General features: G+C 50.4%; 1 protein-coding gene across 9 annotated transcripts in view; it reads left to right on the top strand.

Moving 5' to 3' along the window:
- AGAP1 (ArfGAP with GTPase domain, ankyrin repeat and PH domain 1) overlaps positions 1 to 18,190 on the top strand; it is a 409,239-nt gene that overhangs the window by 299,660 nt on the left and 91,389 nt on the right. For all 9 annotated transcript variants that reach the window (XM_059703631.1, XM_059703632.1, XM_059703634.1 and 6 more), the window contains one exon: positions 11,825 to 11,986. In XM_059703631.1, coding sequence (XP_059559614.1) covers positions 11,825 to 11,986 — 162 coding nt within the window. The remainder of the gene's footprint in view (positions 1 to 11,824; positions 11,987 to 18,190) is intronic.

Consider the following 18,190-nt stretch of genomic DNA (forward strand, 5'->3'; position numbering starts at 1 on the left):
CTGGAAAGCCTGTGTCCAGGAGCAGGGCTCGCTGTCTCTGGGCAGGACGCCTTCATGGTGGGGTACAGAGGAAATTGAAGTCTGGGGGCACATCAGGCCCCCATCAATCAGCGCCAGCCAGACACGGGTCAGGCCCCAGATGAGATTGGTGAAGCCGCACATCCACCCAGGCCACACGCTCTGGAAAAAGTACCATCACGTGAGACCATCTAAGGCAGCCAAGGGCCGGGTTATTACCCGAGCCAGCGCCTGGCTCTCACACACCTTTCCTCTGTGGGCTCCCACCATACGGTGAACCAAAGTGCAATACAAGTTCCTGGGTGATTGTTTTTTAAAAAAGAACGTATTTGTCCTTTCAAACAATATTCCTTTTTTCCTTAAAATTGCATTAATTATGTTCTTTTTCATGTTTAAATTCTTTTTTCTAGAAGCATCAGTAATAAATGCACTGTGTAAAAGTGCTCCCGGCAAATGGATATGATGTTACGTGTGGCTGGGACACAATATGACATTGGTGTCCGGTGTGTTAGGGCCACCTGTTTAAGGCCCGCCTCTTCCTGCTAGCAAGGGGCTGACTTCCATTTCCCTTCCTCGATTTTTGCAGTAACAACTTGCATTTTTCCTTGATTATAAAACATTGTAATTTAGAAAAATTAAAAGTGCAGAGAAGCTTTCTGCTAAAAACGAAACAAAACTCCCAACAGTAAAGTATTCGTCTGGGGGGATATATCCTTTTCAGTGTATCTGTCTGTGTTCTTACTTATTTCCAAAAATTGGGTTATGTCGTAACTGGCTTTAACTATTAACATGTTATATTTCTGCTCTATCTAAAAACAGTTCAGAAATGGGACACAGCGTCTATAACCAGCAGTATGGGATTGGTTGAATACATTTCGGTAAACTCCTACCAGGAGATAGCATGGAGCCAGGAAAAGGTTGCCTTCTATGTAATAACTTGGAAGATGTTTATGTCAGTGCTAAGTGTCATTGTCCTACAAACCGGCTGCAGCATCCGTCTCCTGTGATCCCACCACAGGGCCTTGTCACGTGCTGTGCCGGGAACCTCTCACCGTACACATGAGGCCTTTGTGGCCACAGCCCTCTCCGCTGCTTTCTCCATACCACTTGTCCCTTCCTAACAACCTGCAGAATTTACTCAGTGATTTTATTATCTGTCATCTTCCCTGAGTAATCTTACACTTTCTTAAGGGTGAGGACGCTGTCTAGTCCACGTCTCTGTTCCCACAGCCTAGAGCAGGGTCTGCCTCAGTCAGTGTCTTCCCTGTGGATGTTCCCTCTGATTTTATAGAATGTCATTATTTACCACGTGCTGGCTTGGATTGAGCACTTTCTATATGTGGCCCGTACAACTTGGTGAGGTGGAACTATTGTCCTTATTTTTAGATGAGAAAACTGAGTCATAGAGAATTAGAATCACTTTCCCAAGGGCACACAGCTGGCAGGGATCAGGGGTGTGACCTCCAGATGGAAGCCCAAGCCGTGTGCGCCCACCTGCACAGGTGTCTCCATGTCACCATTCTGCCTCCTTCCTTCACCTGATTGCCTTGAATACCACGAGTGTCCCAGGCTCTGGATCTGCTCATGGTCTTACCCACTGAATTCCATTCTTGTGCCCCTTTTCCATAGTAAGCTCATAAGTGCCGTGCTCTTCTCATTAGTATCAGCATCTTCTCGCTTTCATTTTCCACTCATCCTCATCAGGTAAGTGCCAAGTCTGTTCAGTTGCCCGAACGCACATGCCTCCTGGCGGGGCCAGGTTCCCTGGCCAGACCGCGCACCTCCCTGGCCTGCGGGGTGTCCCTGTCCCATAGACCGCCACTGTGCCAAGGTCAGAGACACCTTCACCTATGAGGAAGTCCTGAGATCTAGAATTGGAAAGGCACTTGGATTTCATGGAAGAAATTATGTATACCTATTTCTTCCTTTTGTGAGCCAGAGCCAGGGAAACAGAGGGACACTAAAAATATCCCGGAAGCTACTCCCGGCAGCCCTTCCCTGCTTGGAATTGCAGAATGGGGTGTTTGCTGAAGACCGTGGGAAATGGGGAGAACTCGGATGTGTGACGTGGGTTACACCCCCGTGGGCCTGGAAAGGGGAGGAAGACCCTCTCTCCAGTCTCCCGCCCAGAGGACCTGGAAAACCTCCCTTCCGGTGGGGACTTGGCGTCTCCCCCACCCCGGCCAGCGATGGGCTCCCGGGGACGGCAGGAGACACCCAGGGCCCCGGCCACCTGTGCTGAAGGACATCACAGGTGTGTGGGCAGGAGCCATTGGCCAGAGCATATTCAAGAGATAATTACAGATCATCGGAGAGCTTCTGCAGGCTTGGGGAGAAGAGAAATACTGTGTTCCTGAGGATCAGGGTGGGCAGGGCGGGAGGAGGCCCGCATCCTGACTGAGGAGGTTGGTGGGCAGTCTTCCTTTTCACCTCCCTCCAGGGGACAAAAGGCACCGGCAGGAAGAATGGGAACCGGGGTCCTTTGATGAATAGCAAGCTACAGATCCACCTCTGGGCCTGGGCTGTCGCTCTCCCACTGACCCTTCCCTCAGCCACAGGGGACTGGGCTTCTGCTTAAGGAAAATGGGAAAAATGTCAGTTATTATGTTTGCGAACACAATCCTATCTTTCATTTTATTTTACAGCAATTTCCCCAAAGATCCACCACAGTATCCTATTGAACTATTTTGACAAAATTGTAGCCGCGATAAAGAAAACGCTTTAAACTCACAGCAAACCCATCGCAGGATCTCCACGCACTTTCTTTTATCGTATTGTATTATTTTTGCCAGGACAAAGCCCAAATTCCAAGATAGTTGTAGAGCTAATATGATAAAACTATTGTGGTGCAAATGAAGCCAGATCCTTTTATAAGAGAATGTTCTAGAGTTAATGCTGAATCAGTGGTTGCTTTTTGTCAGGAGTAAGTTTAATCTTAAACACCACCATTACACTCTGAATGGCTTCTCGTTCAGAAAAATGGAAAATACTAAATAAGAGCCATTCATTTGGCCACTATTATTAAGCTATTGGAAAAGGCTGTACTTTAAACAACACTTCAGAAACCAACCGGTGTTTTTTCCTGCGGTTTTGAATGAAGATATTATTGCGGCGTCTTCATCCATGGGGTTGTTGGTGGAGACAGTTACCCGAGTATAATATTTGACAGATTTTCGTCTGCGTTAAAATTACGTGTCATGTTACAGAGTTTCCAGCATCTACCGGTCGCAGGCGTGTTTTCGATTTGAGACTGACAGGAGGTTGTCATGAGGCTCGATAGCATGAAACACTTGGGGGCAGGTTTTCAGATCAGCTTTTCTGTTTTTATGAAACCGCTCATGGCCTACAGCTGAGCCATCGTGGTGATTAGATTTCCTTTGAACTGTGTTCTTCTTGTCATTTTTAGAAATGACTGCAGAGTGGGGTTGAGATGTGGTGCCCATATGATAATCATTAAACCAGGAACAGACATAAACTGGGATTGTCCCAGGCAGAGCCAGACGGGCCCCCCCTCATTAAGATGGTTCCTCTAAGCACCTCAGATGGAGCCTTTGTTTCCCCCGGGTGCCACCCACCAGTGGAGTCCCTTGTATATGCCGGAAAAATCAACAGTGTCCCCGTATCCTAGGTGACAGGGCTCTTCACGTGCCTCCCACCACGCCAGCCCGCCCTCCATCAGAGCTTAGAGCTCTCGAAGTGTGGGAAACTGTCCGGCTCCAGCCAAGGAGGAGAAATCTTAACTAGATTTGGGGTGGAAACAGAACAGTCCACTGTGATCTGTTCATTTGCTGTCTGATTTGGGGAACCTTCTGTCATCCTACCTGCCACATAGCTGTGACCTTGTAAATACTGGGTATCCCAAAAAAATGTATACACACTTTGAATCATTAATTCCAATGGGTTACATCTGAAAAGAAAGATACATTGAGCTATCAGCTCTTAAAGGTGTGCATATTTTGGGGGACACCGTGTATTTCAAATACACTGTTTTAATAGTATAGTCATCTTCCATTGACAGCACACCAGGTTGATTCCAACATTCAAGGAGCAGGTGACCTCCATGTCTCGGCTTCTTCACGCCAGTGAGTGTCTGCAATGGGGCTCACCGGCCACCAGTTAGGACACGAGTAGGTTGATGACGTCCAGTTTTCAGGCAGGGGAAGTGAGAGTGTAACCCCCGCCCTGGAATCTACATGAAATATGTAGCACAGTCATTAGTTATTAGCAGCAGGTTAACAAAATTTTAGGAAAGAGAAATTTTCTCTTTTCGGGGGCTGTTGAAGAAGTCATCTCACACTTCAAAAAAAAAATCGTAGAACAATTACCCTCAAATTTAAAGGTGGGGGCTTTCCCCCCATATTTTCATCAAAAATGTTTATTTTTTTAAAGGATTATACAGGTATTAAACAGGTACCGAAGGCAGTTCATGATACAAATTTATGTAAATATATTTTGAATACCTCTTAGATCTACACCGCAATCTGTAGCCTTACATATGACTATGTACTTACAGTTGGATTCATCTGTTAGGTTTTTGCACTGTTAACTATATCTGGTTTTTAAACCCATAATGCCTTTCTGTTGTATTTGCTGCTCTCTCCCCAGGCCCCAAGAGAGCGCCTCCCACAGGCAGCACTGGGTAGTTATTTGTCCAGTCAGTAAATATCTGGTGTTTCAGCGTTCCATCGCGCGGGCGCGCGTGCACACACACACGCGTGCTCCCTCCATGTGTAGTTATGGTCACACTCCTAAGTGATGTGCTTCCTCCCCTGTGGTCCTGAGTGGTTGCCCTAGTTGAGTTCCAGGGCTCTCTGTGTGAGACAGCTCTGGGTGGACTACCAGTGGGACCCAGCCCTTCGCAGCTTCCCCGTGGGCCGGGTGGCTCAAGGAGCGAGGGCGTCCGGCCCAGCAACCTCAAGCCCCTTGACTGGGGTATTGTTCAGGCCCAGGTGTGGCGGAAAGGAATGGGGTTTCTGAGACGTGCGGAACCTCTCTTTCAAGTGGCCAGGCCTTCTGTTTGAGGCACCTGATACCTCGGTGCTGTCACTCACGGCTCTGGCTGTGGCGTGCCATCCACCGTCAATAAAGGCTTGGGAACCACAGGGACCCCTTTCATTAGTCAGACCACCTGTCCCATGGTTTAGGAGAAGGTCATGAAATTACATAGACTGAACAAGAACTTTTTTCAAGTATTATTTCAAATGTGCATGAGATATTATTTTTATGACTTTGCAAATTAGCCTTTGATTTCATTTAAAAAAAACACACCACCGTTGACTTCAAACATGGCAAAAGATTATACATGATGCCTGAGGGGACTGGAGATCTTTTTAAAACGGAGATGTAATTTATCATTTTTCAATGGAAATAATGTATTCTCCAAAGTGCCCCAAACTGTGAGGATTACTATTAATACAGCCTTTTTTAAGCTGGTATTTAAATAATATTTTAAACCTCTAGGTCTTAAAGATACACTTGTGCATATGCTAGGTTTGTGTTTCCTCCAGCATTCAAAGGTCCACCCAAATTCATGTTCTTTTCTTTGTGCTTCAGTCTGTCTCGGAGCATCCTTTACTGAAGGACCTTTTCACTGAGCACCTTTCTTGGTGCTTGGTGCCTGCTGGACATGGCACACAGAATAAACTAAAAACCAGAGAGGCGCCATCACCTCAGGGAAACGCCCCAGAACCACATCACAGCACCCGGGGTTTGGTGTGCGCGGAGCTAAGAAGAGGGGCAGCCTCCTTGGCGCAGGGTCCGGCCGGGCCTCACAGTGCAGGTCGCCGGGCCCGAACGTCGCCGCCACTGAAGGGACCGGTGAGCCAGCTGTCCTCTCACTGTCGTTTGTGTAGCTTTAATCACAGCACCTCTGAATCGCCCAAGAGCCTCTCTAGTAGTTAAACTTTTTCCTTTAAAGTTATAATCTTCTGTATCAGTAATGGGCATTTTTGTGTTGTAGTTCTGGGCTGTTTTAACTTTCTAGAGGATTCTTGTCCTAAAAAACTCAGCCACCCTTTGCTTTTGTGTTTTCATGGTTTTCAGGATGGAGGGAGGTTAAAGCCTGCAGTGACCCGCCACCCTCACCCCATTTTTCCTCTGCCCTCTGCGGTTCGTTTTTGTCCCCAGCACTTATCATTTCTCCAGTGTGTGTGTATGTGTGTGGATGTATGTGTGGGCATATGTGTGTGGGAATGTGAGTGTGTGTGGAAGTGTGGGTGTGTGAATGAGAGTGTGTGTGTGTGTCTGAGTATGTGAGTGCATGTGTGTGTGTGTATGTGTGTGGATGTATATGTGGGCATACGTGTGGGGGAATGTGTGTGTGGAAGTATGTGTATGTGTGGGTGTGCAATATGTGGGTAAGTGAGTAGGTGTGTGTGTGGGTGTGTGTGTCTGAGTATGTGGGTGCATATGTGTGTTTGTATGTGTGCTGGGGGGTGTGGGAGCATGTGTATGTGTGGGTGTGCAATATGTGGATGAGTAGGTGTGTGTGTGGGTGTGTGAGTTTGTGTGGGAGTGTGTCTGTTGATGTCCCCTCACTAGGATGCAGGTCATTCAGCACAGCAACTATGTTTCATTTACTTCTGTTGTTACAGCTCTGGAAGAGAGTCTAGCACTGGTGAGTGGGTCTGTCTGTCGTCCGTTTGTCAGTTGGCCTGGCACCACACTTAGGTCACAGTTGAAGAGCAGTGTGGCTTGGTGTGGATGGCCTGGGACCATGGCCTGTGCACCCAGGTTTGGGTTGTGCAGGCCATGTATCGGTGTTCCGGAGGGCTCTTCTGCCTGTGAAGAAATTTATTTTCTAGTACAAGCAATGAGTCACCCAAAGCCGCGTGGCCAGGCTGGGATTTGGAATGCCCTTCGGATTCTCCAGCTGTGCTGGTTCCTTCTCCTGGAACCCATTGCATGGCTCTTCTTCCCTCCGTGCCACCTGATGTGGCCACGCTGAGGATGGAGCACTTCTGCATCAGGAGGCAGGCAGGGCGGGAGCTGGATTCGCATCAACCGCGGTCCCCAGGCTTCAGGAGCCTGGCAATGTGGGTGCCTGGGCAGCGCTGGCGGGGGAGGCACAGAACTCCCAGGAGCAGTGCACAGCATGTTTCTAGAGCCCACAAACGCTCATTTCCTGGCACCCATATCTTGAAAGCTGCCCTAACATAGTAATTCTAGATATTAAAATATACACAAAGGTATTGATTTAACGCCAAAAATCTGAAATTCATCTAAGCAGTAGGGAAATATTAAGCAAACTAAGACACACTCTACTCATGATGTGAAAAAAAATGGATGTTCTTATCTTTGACATTTCACCTTTGATCGGTGGGATGAGATGTTAACTAACTGACCTGCTTATTTTAGTCTGGGTTTTTGTACGCAGCTTTCTTAAACCGGCGACACCATCGCTCTCCTTTTCAAACCACGTGATGCCAGTAGATTAAGGGCCAGAATGTGCCATGAGGAAGCAGCCTTGTGTTGGTGTTTCTGTCCCTGGTGCAGAATGAGCTGGCCGAAGGTGTTCAGCACCATGGACAGCGCTGTCCGTGTCCTGCCCTGGCGGTTCGCCTTCCCTACCTCAGGCAGGACAACCTGTGCAGCAGTCCGTCCGTGACTTGCAATAGAAACAGCCAAGTTTCTGAAGACTGGACATTTATGTCACCAAAGAGGGATTATACATTTAGTTAACTTCCCTGTTGAGTTTTCCTCAAGACATTCTTGGTCTTTCCCCAGCCTCGACGCAAAACAGAATCGTTTTGTCACTTGGCAGCCATGAGCACCAAACCTGAGAAATGGTTTGGCTGATTATGTAAAAAGAGATGAGGCTGGGGAAATAGGAATCTCTTGAAATGATTTAAATTCCACCTAACTGTGCCGCTCAGAGCGCCCTTATGTGTCTCGGAGGAGTACACCAGATGAATTTAAACAGTGCGCAGCTTGCATTCGGCTAGCATTCAACTAGAGAACAGTTTCATTTTTGACCCGTAAGTATAAAATCTCACTTGCATACTCTTACAGGTTTTTTCTTGGCATGTTCCCACTCGGACTTCTTACTAGACGTTCTTCCTTTCCTCCCTCCCCCAATCAGAGGACTGCATTTGGTGTGAGCTGGCCATCAGGCATGAGGAGGAACTAAAGGGTCTTGAGGACATCTGTGCAGTGGGGAGAAGGGAGAGCGGAGGAGATGGTGGGTGCAGAGAAAATGGTGTGCACCAAGACGGGGAACGTGGGCCTGTGCTCACTCCCCGGGACAGGGAGGGAGTGGGCAGCTCCCACAGAAGGTCTGCAGCATGGAGCCAGACTTTAGCAGGTGCCCAGTGGCCTGGGCAGTTCCCTCTCAAACTCAGCTTTGGGGCTCAGTCTTGCACGAGGCCTTCAGCTCTCACTTCTGAGTGTCCCCAAGCTCCTCCTCCTGCTCCATCCCCGCATCACACCAGACTGTGCAGGCGATGTACTTTGTCTTCCTTATTGATTGCTTTTCAATGTTGAACGAAATGACCCCTCTCTAGTGTTTTCCTTAAAAAACAAACAAACACCAAACAACAACAAAAAAAACAGCCTCATTGAGGTAAAACTCACATGACATACACTTAGATTATTTCAAGTGTTCAGTTCAGCAGTTTTCGTATATTCACAGAGACGTGCAGCCCTCGCCATACTTTGGTGAGGCTTAGAACATGCTTACCGCCTCAGAAAGAAGCCCTGCACCCTAATGAGAGACGGAATCTGTGCCGGTTTCCTTGTAAGGCTTGGTAAACATGGGCCGTGCGTGAGGGCTGCATGTAAACGAAGATCAGGTTTCCTAAAGTCCGGTCAATGCTGCTCCATTGAGAGACATCCGCTGTAATTAGAACGGCCCGCGTAGGCACTGCTTCTCCCCCGATTCTCTCTCCTTCCCCCCTCCCCCATTGTGTCCCTTTCCTCCCCACTTCTGTGACTCCATCTAACCCTGTGTTGTCTCTTCCTTTCCCACAACACCTGTCATCTTCCTCGGCCCCCCATGGTGTCCCCGCTGCCCCTTCTTCTGACACCATGCACCTCTGTGCGCACCGCGAGTGGCAAAGGGAACCGGACAATGTGCCCGGCTCTGAAACATCTTCAGAAATGGGGATTCAAGTCCGCCTCCTCCTGCTGAAAGCGCCGTCAAAAGGACTGTGAGAAGGGCGAGGTTTTGAACTTCACTTCACACTCACCTTTTAACAGAGGCCGGGATGTTGTGATTTCCCCGATGGCAGAGGTGGCCTGTCCTTTATTTACCAGCCTGCACATCTCTCAGCTTCAGAAGGAACAGAGCCTGCATTCAAGGTCCAAATCAGCTCTGCGCAGTGGGCCTTGTCTCGGAGGATGCGCGTTTTAATTTCCCAGCCTACCGTGGCTTCATCTTGAATTTGTAGAAGGTCTTAGCTCTCAACGGATCCCCTCCCCCGCCCCAGCCCTGACAAATAGCACTGAGTTTGATCATTTTGAATTCTTTTAATACCCACCCCCCAAAAAAGATTTTTGCTATTATTTCGGAAACCACCAAATGAGTGAGGGAATACGTGAAAGGGAGAAAGAGCGAATGCACACACCTGTCTTTTCCCCCTTTTCTTTTTCATAAAGATGCCTGCTTCTTGGGACCCTACGTTGAAAGCATCTTGTATTTTTAATCAGCACGTAGGAAATCCACAGTCGGCCAACCCTCCGGCCCCCAGCAGCTCCTCCAGACAGTGTGGGTGGCTCCCTGGTGCAGATTCTCAGCACCCCCTCTCCAGCCAAGCCCACAGGGAAGAGAGGTGGCAGGTGTCCCTCCAGAGGGCCCAGGGCTCCCTGAAATACAGACTCCAAGTCTGGGGAGTGGCCACCTTCGACCTAGGTAGTCCTGGGGACGGCTCGGGAGGGCTAGTGGCAGTGGTCATAGCACTCGCTGCGGCCATCATGGTGGTGGGGACAGTGCAGAAGGATGCCTCCCCGCAGATGCCTTTTCAGACCCAGAGCAGCCGGCCGCAGGCCCACACCGCAGAGCCGGTCTGTTGGAGCATCAGCCGGGACATCAAAAACCAATTCACTACACCTGGCGGTGCCGGCGATCGCCGAGGCGAGCTCCCCACAACAGTTCATCAAAACGGGCCAGCTAATGATCGGCTGGGCAGATAATCAGAGGAGAGTTAATTGTAAGGTTCGACATGGCATCTTGTCAGCAGAGATAAGTTGTCACGTTTTCCACTTGAGCTGAAACTAAATGATTGTAAAATAAGTTATGAGTGTCCTTGGGCCTGTCTGCCGGAATGATAGCTAAGAATCCATTCCTGGCCCATCAGTCTCGGGCAGGCTGCTTGATATTTATGCGAACGGAGTGTTATTTTATCCCTGCAGTCATGCTTGTCAGCCTCCCGAGTGAGGAGCGGGCTGCCTCCCGGACTCATACTTCACGTGCCGCAGCTCGGAGAGGCTGCAGACTGCTGTCGTTACTGCTTGGATTATATACATTTTGGGGTGTGCGTTGAACATTGATGCCCGATTGGGAAGAACTAATGGCTGACGCCCATCGCGCGGGCTGGCAGTGGACGGCCTATCCAGCTCGGCTCTCCGTGGCCCTGTCAAAGCCGAGATAGGTGTGGAGTAACGAGGTGCTTGCTTTTTTAATTTGGCATGCCCTCTTTCTCCTCACCTCTCCCCTCCCACAGTCCACGAACCACCATCGTCACCTGTCCCGCTGCCCAGTCATTGATACAAAATGAAACACATTATTTGCAGGCCATCAGGGGACGTGGATGGCGTCGTTGCCGGGGCTGCAGCTAGAGCTCATTTCCGGGATCTGAGGCTGGGCTTTCAGCCTCTTCACTTTGAGGGATCTCTTGTCAGGCAGGGGCTCGTCGGGAAGGGAGAAGCACAGTGTGGAAGTGTCGTGCGTTTGGGTCGCTCCTATTTTAAAATGAGGAATGTTAGCTGCTCCTGGGAGCCAGGGGCATTAATATCCCAGCACCAGCTCAGGCCCCGGCTAACTAGCAACAGTGGCCACCTCCACGTGAGCCCCAGGCCACAGTCCCTGCCGGCCTCCTGCCTCAGCCTCCCTGGCCCAGGACCATATTCCTCCCTGACCTCTGCCGTAATTTGCTTCCGCGATCGCCTTCTCTGGGTCACGGTTGTAGTTGGTATCCTGGCCACAGCCAGCCCGCCTGGACCCAGCACGCTGAGCGTCCTCTAGGTGGACAAGTGGTTTGGTGGCAGCTGCCTCTCCTCACTCAACCACCCACTCCCGCATTGTGCCTGCTCCCCTTAACCCGCCCACCATGGCCACCCAATTCAGAGTGGCCCCATGCGGTTGGCTGTTCTTCCTCCAGCAGCAAACTGAGAATCCCATTTCCAGGGCCCGGGCCACAGTGCGTAGTTCCAGGTGTATAGCAATGATTTGATGTATGTAGGGAAGTGCTCCCAGAGTAAGTCTAGTTAGTACCCATCATCACTATTATAGTGTTTTTTTCTTGTGATGAGAAATTTTAACATCTATTCTCTTAGCAACTTTCAAATCTCCATTACAGTATTGCTAACTACATATTACATCACATACAGAACTGTGTTGTGTGGACTATGATTACATGAACTGCACCGTAGTGGTTTTATACCTGGATGTTTGTACCTGTTGACCACCTTCAGGATCCTTCAGTACTGAGTGCTCTGGGCCTCCATCCAGCAGTCTCATATGTATTGTGTAATATGCTTTCTATTCCAATAGTAAATGACTTGTGGAGCTTGATATGCTTTTGGAGGAACATGGTTTTCGTGGTTTGACGTGCTGACGCTTGCTCTGTTTTGCCTTTCCGGTCCGACGCAGACACGGGACTGGGCGACTCCGTGTGCTCCAGCCCAAGCATGTCCAGCACCACCAGCCCCAAGCTCGACCCGCCCCCCTCCCCCCACGCCAACAGAAAGAAGCACCGAAGGAAGAAAAGCACCAGCAACTTCAAAGCCGACGGCCTGTCAGGCACCGCTGAAGGTAAGGCCTCCCGGGACGTCAGAGTGGGTTTGCGACTCGGAAAATCAACCTGTGCAGTCACCTGCCCCGAGGAACACGTGTGCAATAATGAGGTCCCTGCAGGCGCTTCCTGTTTACAAGGTGGCGCCAGAGGGCCCTCAGGACTCCTCATCCCTGGCTGATGTGTGGGCGTATCCACCAAACAGTTGTCTTCCTCCTGGCAGCTGTCGCCTGGTAGGTGGTAATGCTGGGGTCCCCGTCGTGTGCCGGTCAGTTCTCTGGTCTTTGGGCCACCTGGGCTGAGTGTCCACTCCCACTGAGGGAGACGCACCTCTCCTGATCAGGAATCTTCTCTCCTATTGGTTGGCTCTGTTCTGCCGCTACCCCTCCCACCAGAGCCATCCACACTTATGTGGCTCCTGTAAGGCCCAGGGGTCACAGCTCCTGTGGCAGCTCCTCTGATGTGTCAAGTCCTCAGTTTTCATCTGTGATGCCAGGTGTGATCTTCCTGCAGCGGCTCCTTCTGCTGGGTTTACAGGGTTTTTCCCACAGATACAAGTGGGGATACACACACACACGCATACACGCATGCACTAACAGACCACATTAGAAGAGGTGGAATTAATGCAGTTCTCATAAGCAAGTTAAAGACATACCTCAAAGGAAAAATAAACTTCAAGCATTGTTGGGTGACGTGACTTACTACTTGCGAGGCCAACCAGGGCTAACGGGTCTGTTTGCAACAGGGTTCCACCTGCCCAGGACTCCCGCTAGAACATAGGTGCTTTTACCTTCTCTGCTCCTCCCTCCCTTTTTCTACCTGGTTGGCTGTTCACCATGAGATGTGGCAGGAATTGGCCCATTCCCTCCTAGTATCCAGAAATGAGCCTGGGAACGCGCAGTGCACAGGTGAGCAGGGAGAGAACAGAGTTCCTGTGTGTGCGCCGAACGTGATGTCTACCACAGTTCTGCGAGCTGGGCCGTGGCATCGTTCCACGTATAAAGAGGAGACTGAGGTTCAGAGTGTCGAACAGCCTGCGGGGCTCTCACGGTGGCCCAGCAGGGGCGCATATGAAAGCTCTACTTCCTCCCCAGGTTTCTTACCAGTTTGCCTCCCATAGGCTTCCTGCTGACAAGTTTAGCCAATGAAATCTACTTTTCTCCTGGGATAATCAGTGAGGAGATTCTGTTAGGTCAGCACTGGTGAGAAGTAACGATTACAGATGAAAGTGCCCCCAGATGCCACTGTGCTTCCCTTTGGAAACAGATTTGGCCACAGATGCTGAGAGGTGACAAGATGCCTGTAAATGACCATCGGGCAAGAGCACCTGCGGAGCACACGGCCACACCCACGCTGCCGGGGGGGGGGGGGGGGCGGATCCGAAAGAAGCATGGCCTTTCACCCGAGGGGTGGCACGGGCCCCACACACCTGCGGAGAGAGGGAGATGGCTTCAGGGAAAGGCCTGGTCCCATTTCTCACGTAAACGTCTTACTGTGTTTGTGGTGTGTTTCCAACCAGTGAGGTTGCTCAGAAGCACCACCTGGAAGATTCTGTCAGTCCACCTGTAACTACATCCCACACACTGACACTAATTATCCCACCCACCGCCGACAAGGTGAGAACTCGGAATGAGATGCAGCCTTAACGTGAATTAGTAGCAGCTGCACAGTCAGCCATTGGTGACTAAGGGAGTTGGAGAAGGGACCGTTGGATGCCCATATTTCCAGCCCACTTTCGAGTTACTGGGACTGCTCTGTGTGTTTCGAACAGTAACCTCTGACACGGCTGAGATGGATCATCCACCCAAAAACAACTGTGACATAAATAGAAAGGCTCCCGGCGCCACAGAAATACCCAAATTAAAAATCCCAGCAGTGCCTCAGGCCTGCGATGAGGAATGGTCACACGTGTCCCAAAGTTCATCCCGTGATCCCAGGGGAAGCCAACCCCCTCTTTCTAGTTGAGACAGTGTTGTCTCAGTCACACCAGGGCCCTAACATCCTTCCCATAGGAAATACAACAGTAAGTTCTCTGTAAAAAGAAAATGTGTATTTCTCCCCCAGGAAGAGCTACCTACCAAATCATAAATGAGTTGTTTTTCTGAGACAAGCCTTGTTTCTAAGACATACCTATACGTCTCTGAAGTCGTAATGCACACTACAGTTCAGGCCATTTTTGACTCAATGATATTAAGTCTCAACAACGCTTAACTTCTTCAAGTGCATTGCATAGCCACGTACATGTCAGCATTGTGTTCTTGAAATTAAAGCCAGTTGTATGTGTTTTATTGTTAGAGGATACCGTTTGATTTTAAGGAAATATTTCTGTTTCTCTCTTCTGCGAGCACTGTTACCACCTGTATTGTCTGTTGCCCATGGTCATGCTGGAAACTCAATTGCAGATATAAAATGTTTTATAGAAGATGTCATAAAGTGGTTGAATTTTATGGGTTTTGACATACCCCTTTGGAACAAATGACTGCATTTAATTATCTTTAGAGTATAAGAAAAATAAGGTTCCACTGACAGTCAACTGGCCCAGTCAGAGCTCCAGGAAACACGTGGTGTCATTGAGGGGAGTGAACCACAGGCATGTCCACAGAGCCATGGGCATGCCACAGGGGTGGTTATAACCCCAGGGATGTAACAGGGAAAGGAGGGGGCAGAAACCGTGAAGACTGTGGCCTTCAACCAGGGATATGTCCAACTCGTGATGGCTCAGAGGGAGAGGGGGCCCAGGGGAGGCACCCTGACCTCACTCCCCCTGCCTCGAGTCTCCTCCCTGTCCTGCTCCTTGACCAAACCCAACTAGGAGCCAAAGGGCACGAGAATCCCTGGTGCAGGCCACGCACGTCTCTCTCCAGGGCAGAGAAGGAGGGAAGGGGGACCAACCACCAGCATCTGGGGAGGGCCCGGGTCCCCCTCTTGCCTTGTGCAAATCCCTGGGGAAGCCGTGCTGCTGACCCTGCCGCTCATCGTCCATTCACAGCAGACCAGGTGCCGCATTCGGGCCACTGCCCCCGAGGGTGTGGCGGAGCTGGGTGCCCTTCCCCAGCCGAGCACAGGGTCCAGCACTGAGTGTGTCTCACTGTGGGGCGTGCACAGTCAGAGAGCCAGAGGATGACCACTTTCTTCTACTTAAAATTTTAAATGAATGGAATAAATCTGGTCAATTACAGGAGCAGAAACTACGACTGAAGAATTCCTTTACAAATAACTGAGTCCAGCGTGGCGACTCGACAGGCTCATGCATATGATGAGTCATAGAGAAGACATTTGCATGATCAAGCCCTTCCCTGGGCTCATATGTAACTGTTGGTGTCATTTCCGGAGTCAAGATGTAAAAGTAATTCAGCCCCCTCCGTGAGGAAGTGTGGGTGCAAGCGAGGGCCATGGATTGTGCTTTCTGTTGGTGACATACGTCATTTAAACAGAAGTGACTCGGAAAGGTGGCTGGATGCCGGCTTTTCCAAGACAGACCTGAAGCTGTTGCCTTTGGGCGGGTGAGGGGTGCTGGCCATGAAAGGCCCCCACGTGTCCCTCACTGGGCATTTGCCCCCCCACCCCCCTGCCTGCTGGGAGCCTCCTCAACATTTAGATCTGTTCTTAGTCTCTGAAAGTATGAGTTTTTCAAAGACTGTGGCCCCTTTTGTAATATTATGCAACTTGGTGATGTTTTTATGCAGGAGAATTAGACTGGCCAGAATGTGGGACAAGGCATGAAAAATGTGAGGGTGGTATTATCTTAAAAAAACAACCACCTCCTCACATATCACCCGTTTCTACATTATCCCTATTTAATAGACCATTGGCAATATTGACTATTAAAACACCAGTGCTATTCTTGATTTTAAGTTGGATTTGATTTGCTCAGAGTTACTCAATATATTTAAGAAAATGTACGTTCAGACTTGGACACAGTCTCCATGGTGATGGCAGAGCATCAAAGCAAATGCAGGCATTGGTGAGAAGGGTGCTGATGGGTCTGGACCGGGGTCGTGGAGGGCATCCTTGAAGGGAGTTGACGAAGGACGGGGGCATAGAGGCAGCTGGCTGGGATCAAAGGATGGAAGGACAGTCCTGACTGTCCCAGATGGTCCCCGTGGGCCTTTTTGGGACCGATCGGGGGGGGGGGGGGAGCCTCAAGGAGATGGACGTTGGCTCAGGTATTGAAAGGAAAGCTTTGTTAGAGCCAAGACTGCCCTGAGAGGCAGGGGCCCTTTTCCCTGCAGCAGGCGCAGCCCTGGCCAGGCCACCGCCATGGAATTCGGGTTCTGGGAGGATGATCGCACCAGGGTCCCTGTTTGTGGCCAGAACCGGGTTGAAGGTGTGTGCCGGCAGAGCTCTTGGCAGTGGCGTCCGGCAGACGTTTAGCGGCAGGCATCTTAGGACATCCTCTTTGAATCGTGAGGCGTTCCGGCACCTTCTTATCCAGAGTCCAGTGGCGAGGTTATCGAAGCCAAAACAGAACAGCCGTCTCCACAGCCACATTCTGTGGTCCCGAAGCTGGTGGCTCCTGTTCGTCTTATGACATTCATGCAAGTTTGCATCGAGCGTTAATTCCCCTGCTTTCCCGTGAAGCGGCGGAAGTGGGGAGAGGTTAAGTGGCGTTCTTGTCCAGGGTCAGGTTGCTGGTAGGCGACCGAGCCGGCGCTGCCTTCTCTGCCTCCATCTCTCTCCACCAGGCAGGAAGCGCGTCTTTGAGGTGTGCGGAGCGGCTTTTGAATCTAGGAGTGGGGCCAACGGCGTGGCTTTCTTCGTATTTCTCAGATTCCATGTAAAGACGCTGGCTTTTATATGGCTCCTCGCCCCTAGAAGTTGTGTGGCACAGATCTTTCTGTTCAAACACAGGCCAGTCCGGGCTGACGAGGCTGATTATACACAAGCGTATGCAGAAGTCCTGTTGGGGGTTTTTTCCTCTTGGATTCCCAGTGTTTGCTCTAAAGGCCTCGGGGGAACCTGATTTATCTTTCCCATCACCAGCCATCCCTGGCTTGTTCGTCCTGGGTCTTTATGGAACCAGTGTGTCCGGTGGGTCCTGGTGGACAGTGAAATATTATCTTAGAGCGGGGAAGTCACACACTGGCCTCACGCCGGAACAGGAACGGCCCATCCCCGAGTGATCAGGGGAGGCCCCGAGCCTGTTTACAGATTCCATTAACTCCGCGTGGCCGAGGTCAGCGCGGGCTGGGGTTTCCTTCCTGCGTTCAAAGGAGACCCTGACGTTGTGAGTCATTTTGGTCTTTCATCAAATATCAAGCAGCCAGCACAGAGGAAACACGGTGCGTTTGGCTCCAGGGGAGACACCGGAAATAAAGCCCAGCGCCTCTGCCCCAAGGCGCTCGGAGCCTTGAGAGGAGACTCAGGGACAGTGTGCCTGGGGTTTCAGGCAGAGCGTGGCAAGGCCTGGGTGGTCCGGGAGCCAGGCAGCACCACGTTGGGTTGTAGAAGTGACGGGAAGCTAACCTGCCGTGGAATTTAATCTTATTTTCTGCGGATGGAGTGCATACTGGCCCTCATGGCGGAGAGAACGCAGCAGGAAGCATCACGTTTACAACAACTTTTTAAAACACCGATGCGGGTGTTAAAATTAGTTGCAAACCGCAGTTTTGTTTTCACTTAATGCTAAGAAACAAAGGTAGCTGTCCTTCACTTTCTATTAACTAGTTAATAGGCACTTGGGAGAGAAAAAATAAAGAATTCCGCATGAGGCATTGCACAGTTTTCTTTTTTCTTATTTACATTATGGTCCTTATGACAAGAAATTGATACACAGGCACGTGAGGCTCTGTTAGGCTGTGACACGGGGCTGTGTTAACCGCCGTGCAGTGGGGGCCTTGTGGGGTTACCTGGGGAGCTTGCGCCTCAGAAAGGGAGGGCAGTTTGTGCCTTTTGTTATTTGAGTCTCCTCGCCGTGCTGTCCTCATCTCTGCTCTCCTCGGGTGCAGGTAACGCACTGGTTACTGCGCGGTGTGCGATGGCCTACACTTGAGGGGCAGGAAGTCAGGGCCAAGGAAGTGCCCTCAGGGCTTCTTGTTTAATTTTGTATTATCTGGAGGAATGGCTGGAGGGGGAGAGGGGGAAAATTTATGGAAGCTGTGCCAGCACCACTCCCATGCAGCCCTCTTGGATTTCCACCTTCTGATGCTTGCACAATGCCAGCATGGCAGCTACCTCGAGTGAGAGGAGAGGCAACGAGAAGTCTCTAATCGACTCTGTGGAAA

Source organism: Myotis daubentonii, chromosome 7 (assembly GCF_963259705.1).
Source record: "Myotis daubentonii chromosome 7, mMyoDau2.1, whole genome shotgun sequence".
NCBI lineage: Eukaryota > Metazoa > Chordata > Mammalia > Chiroptera > Vespertilionidae > Myotis > Myotis daubentonii.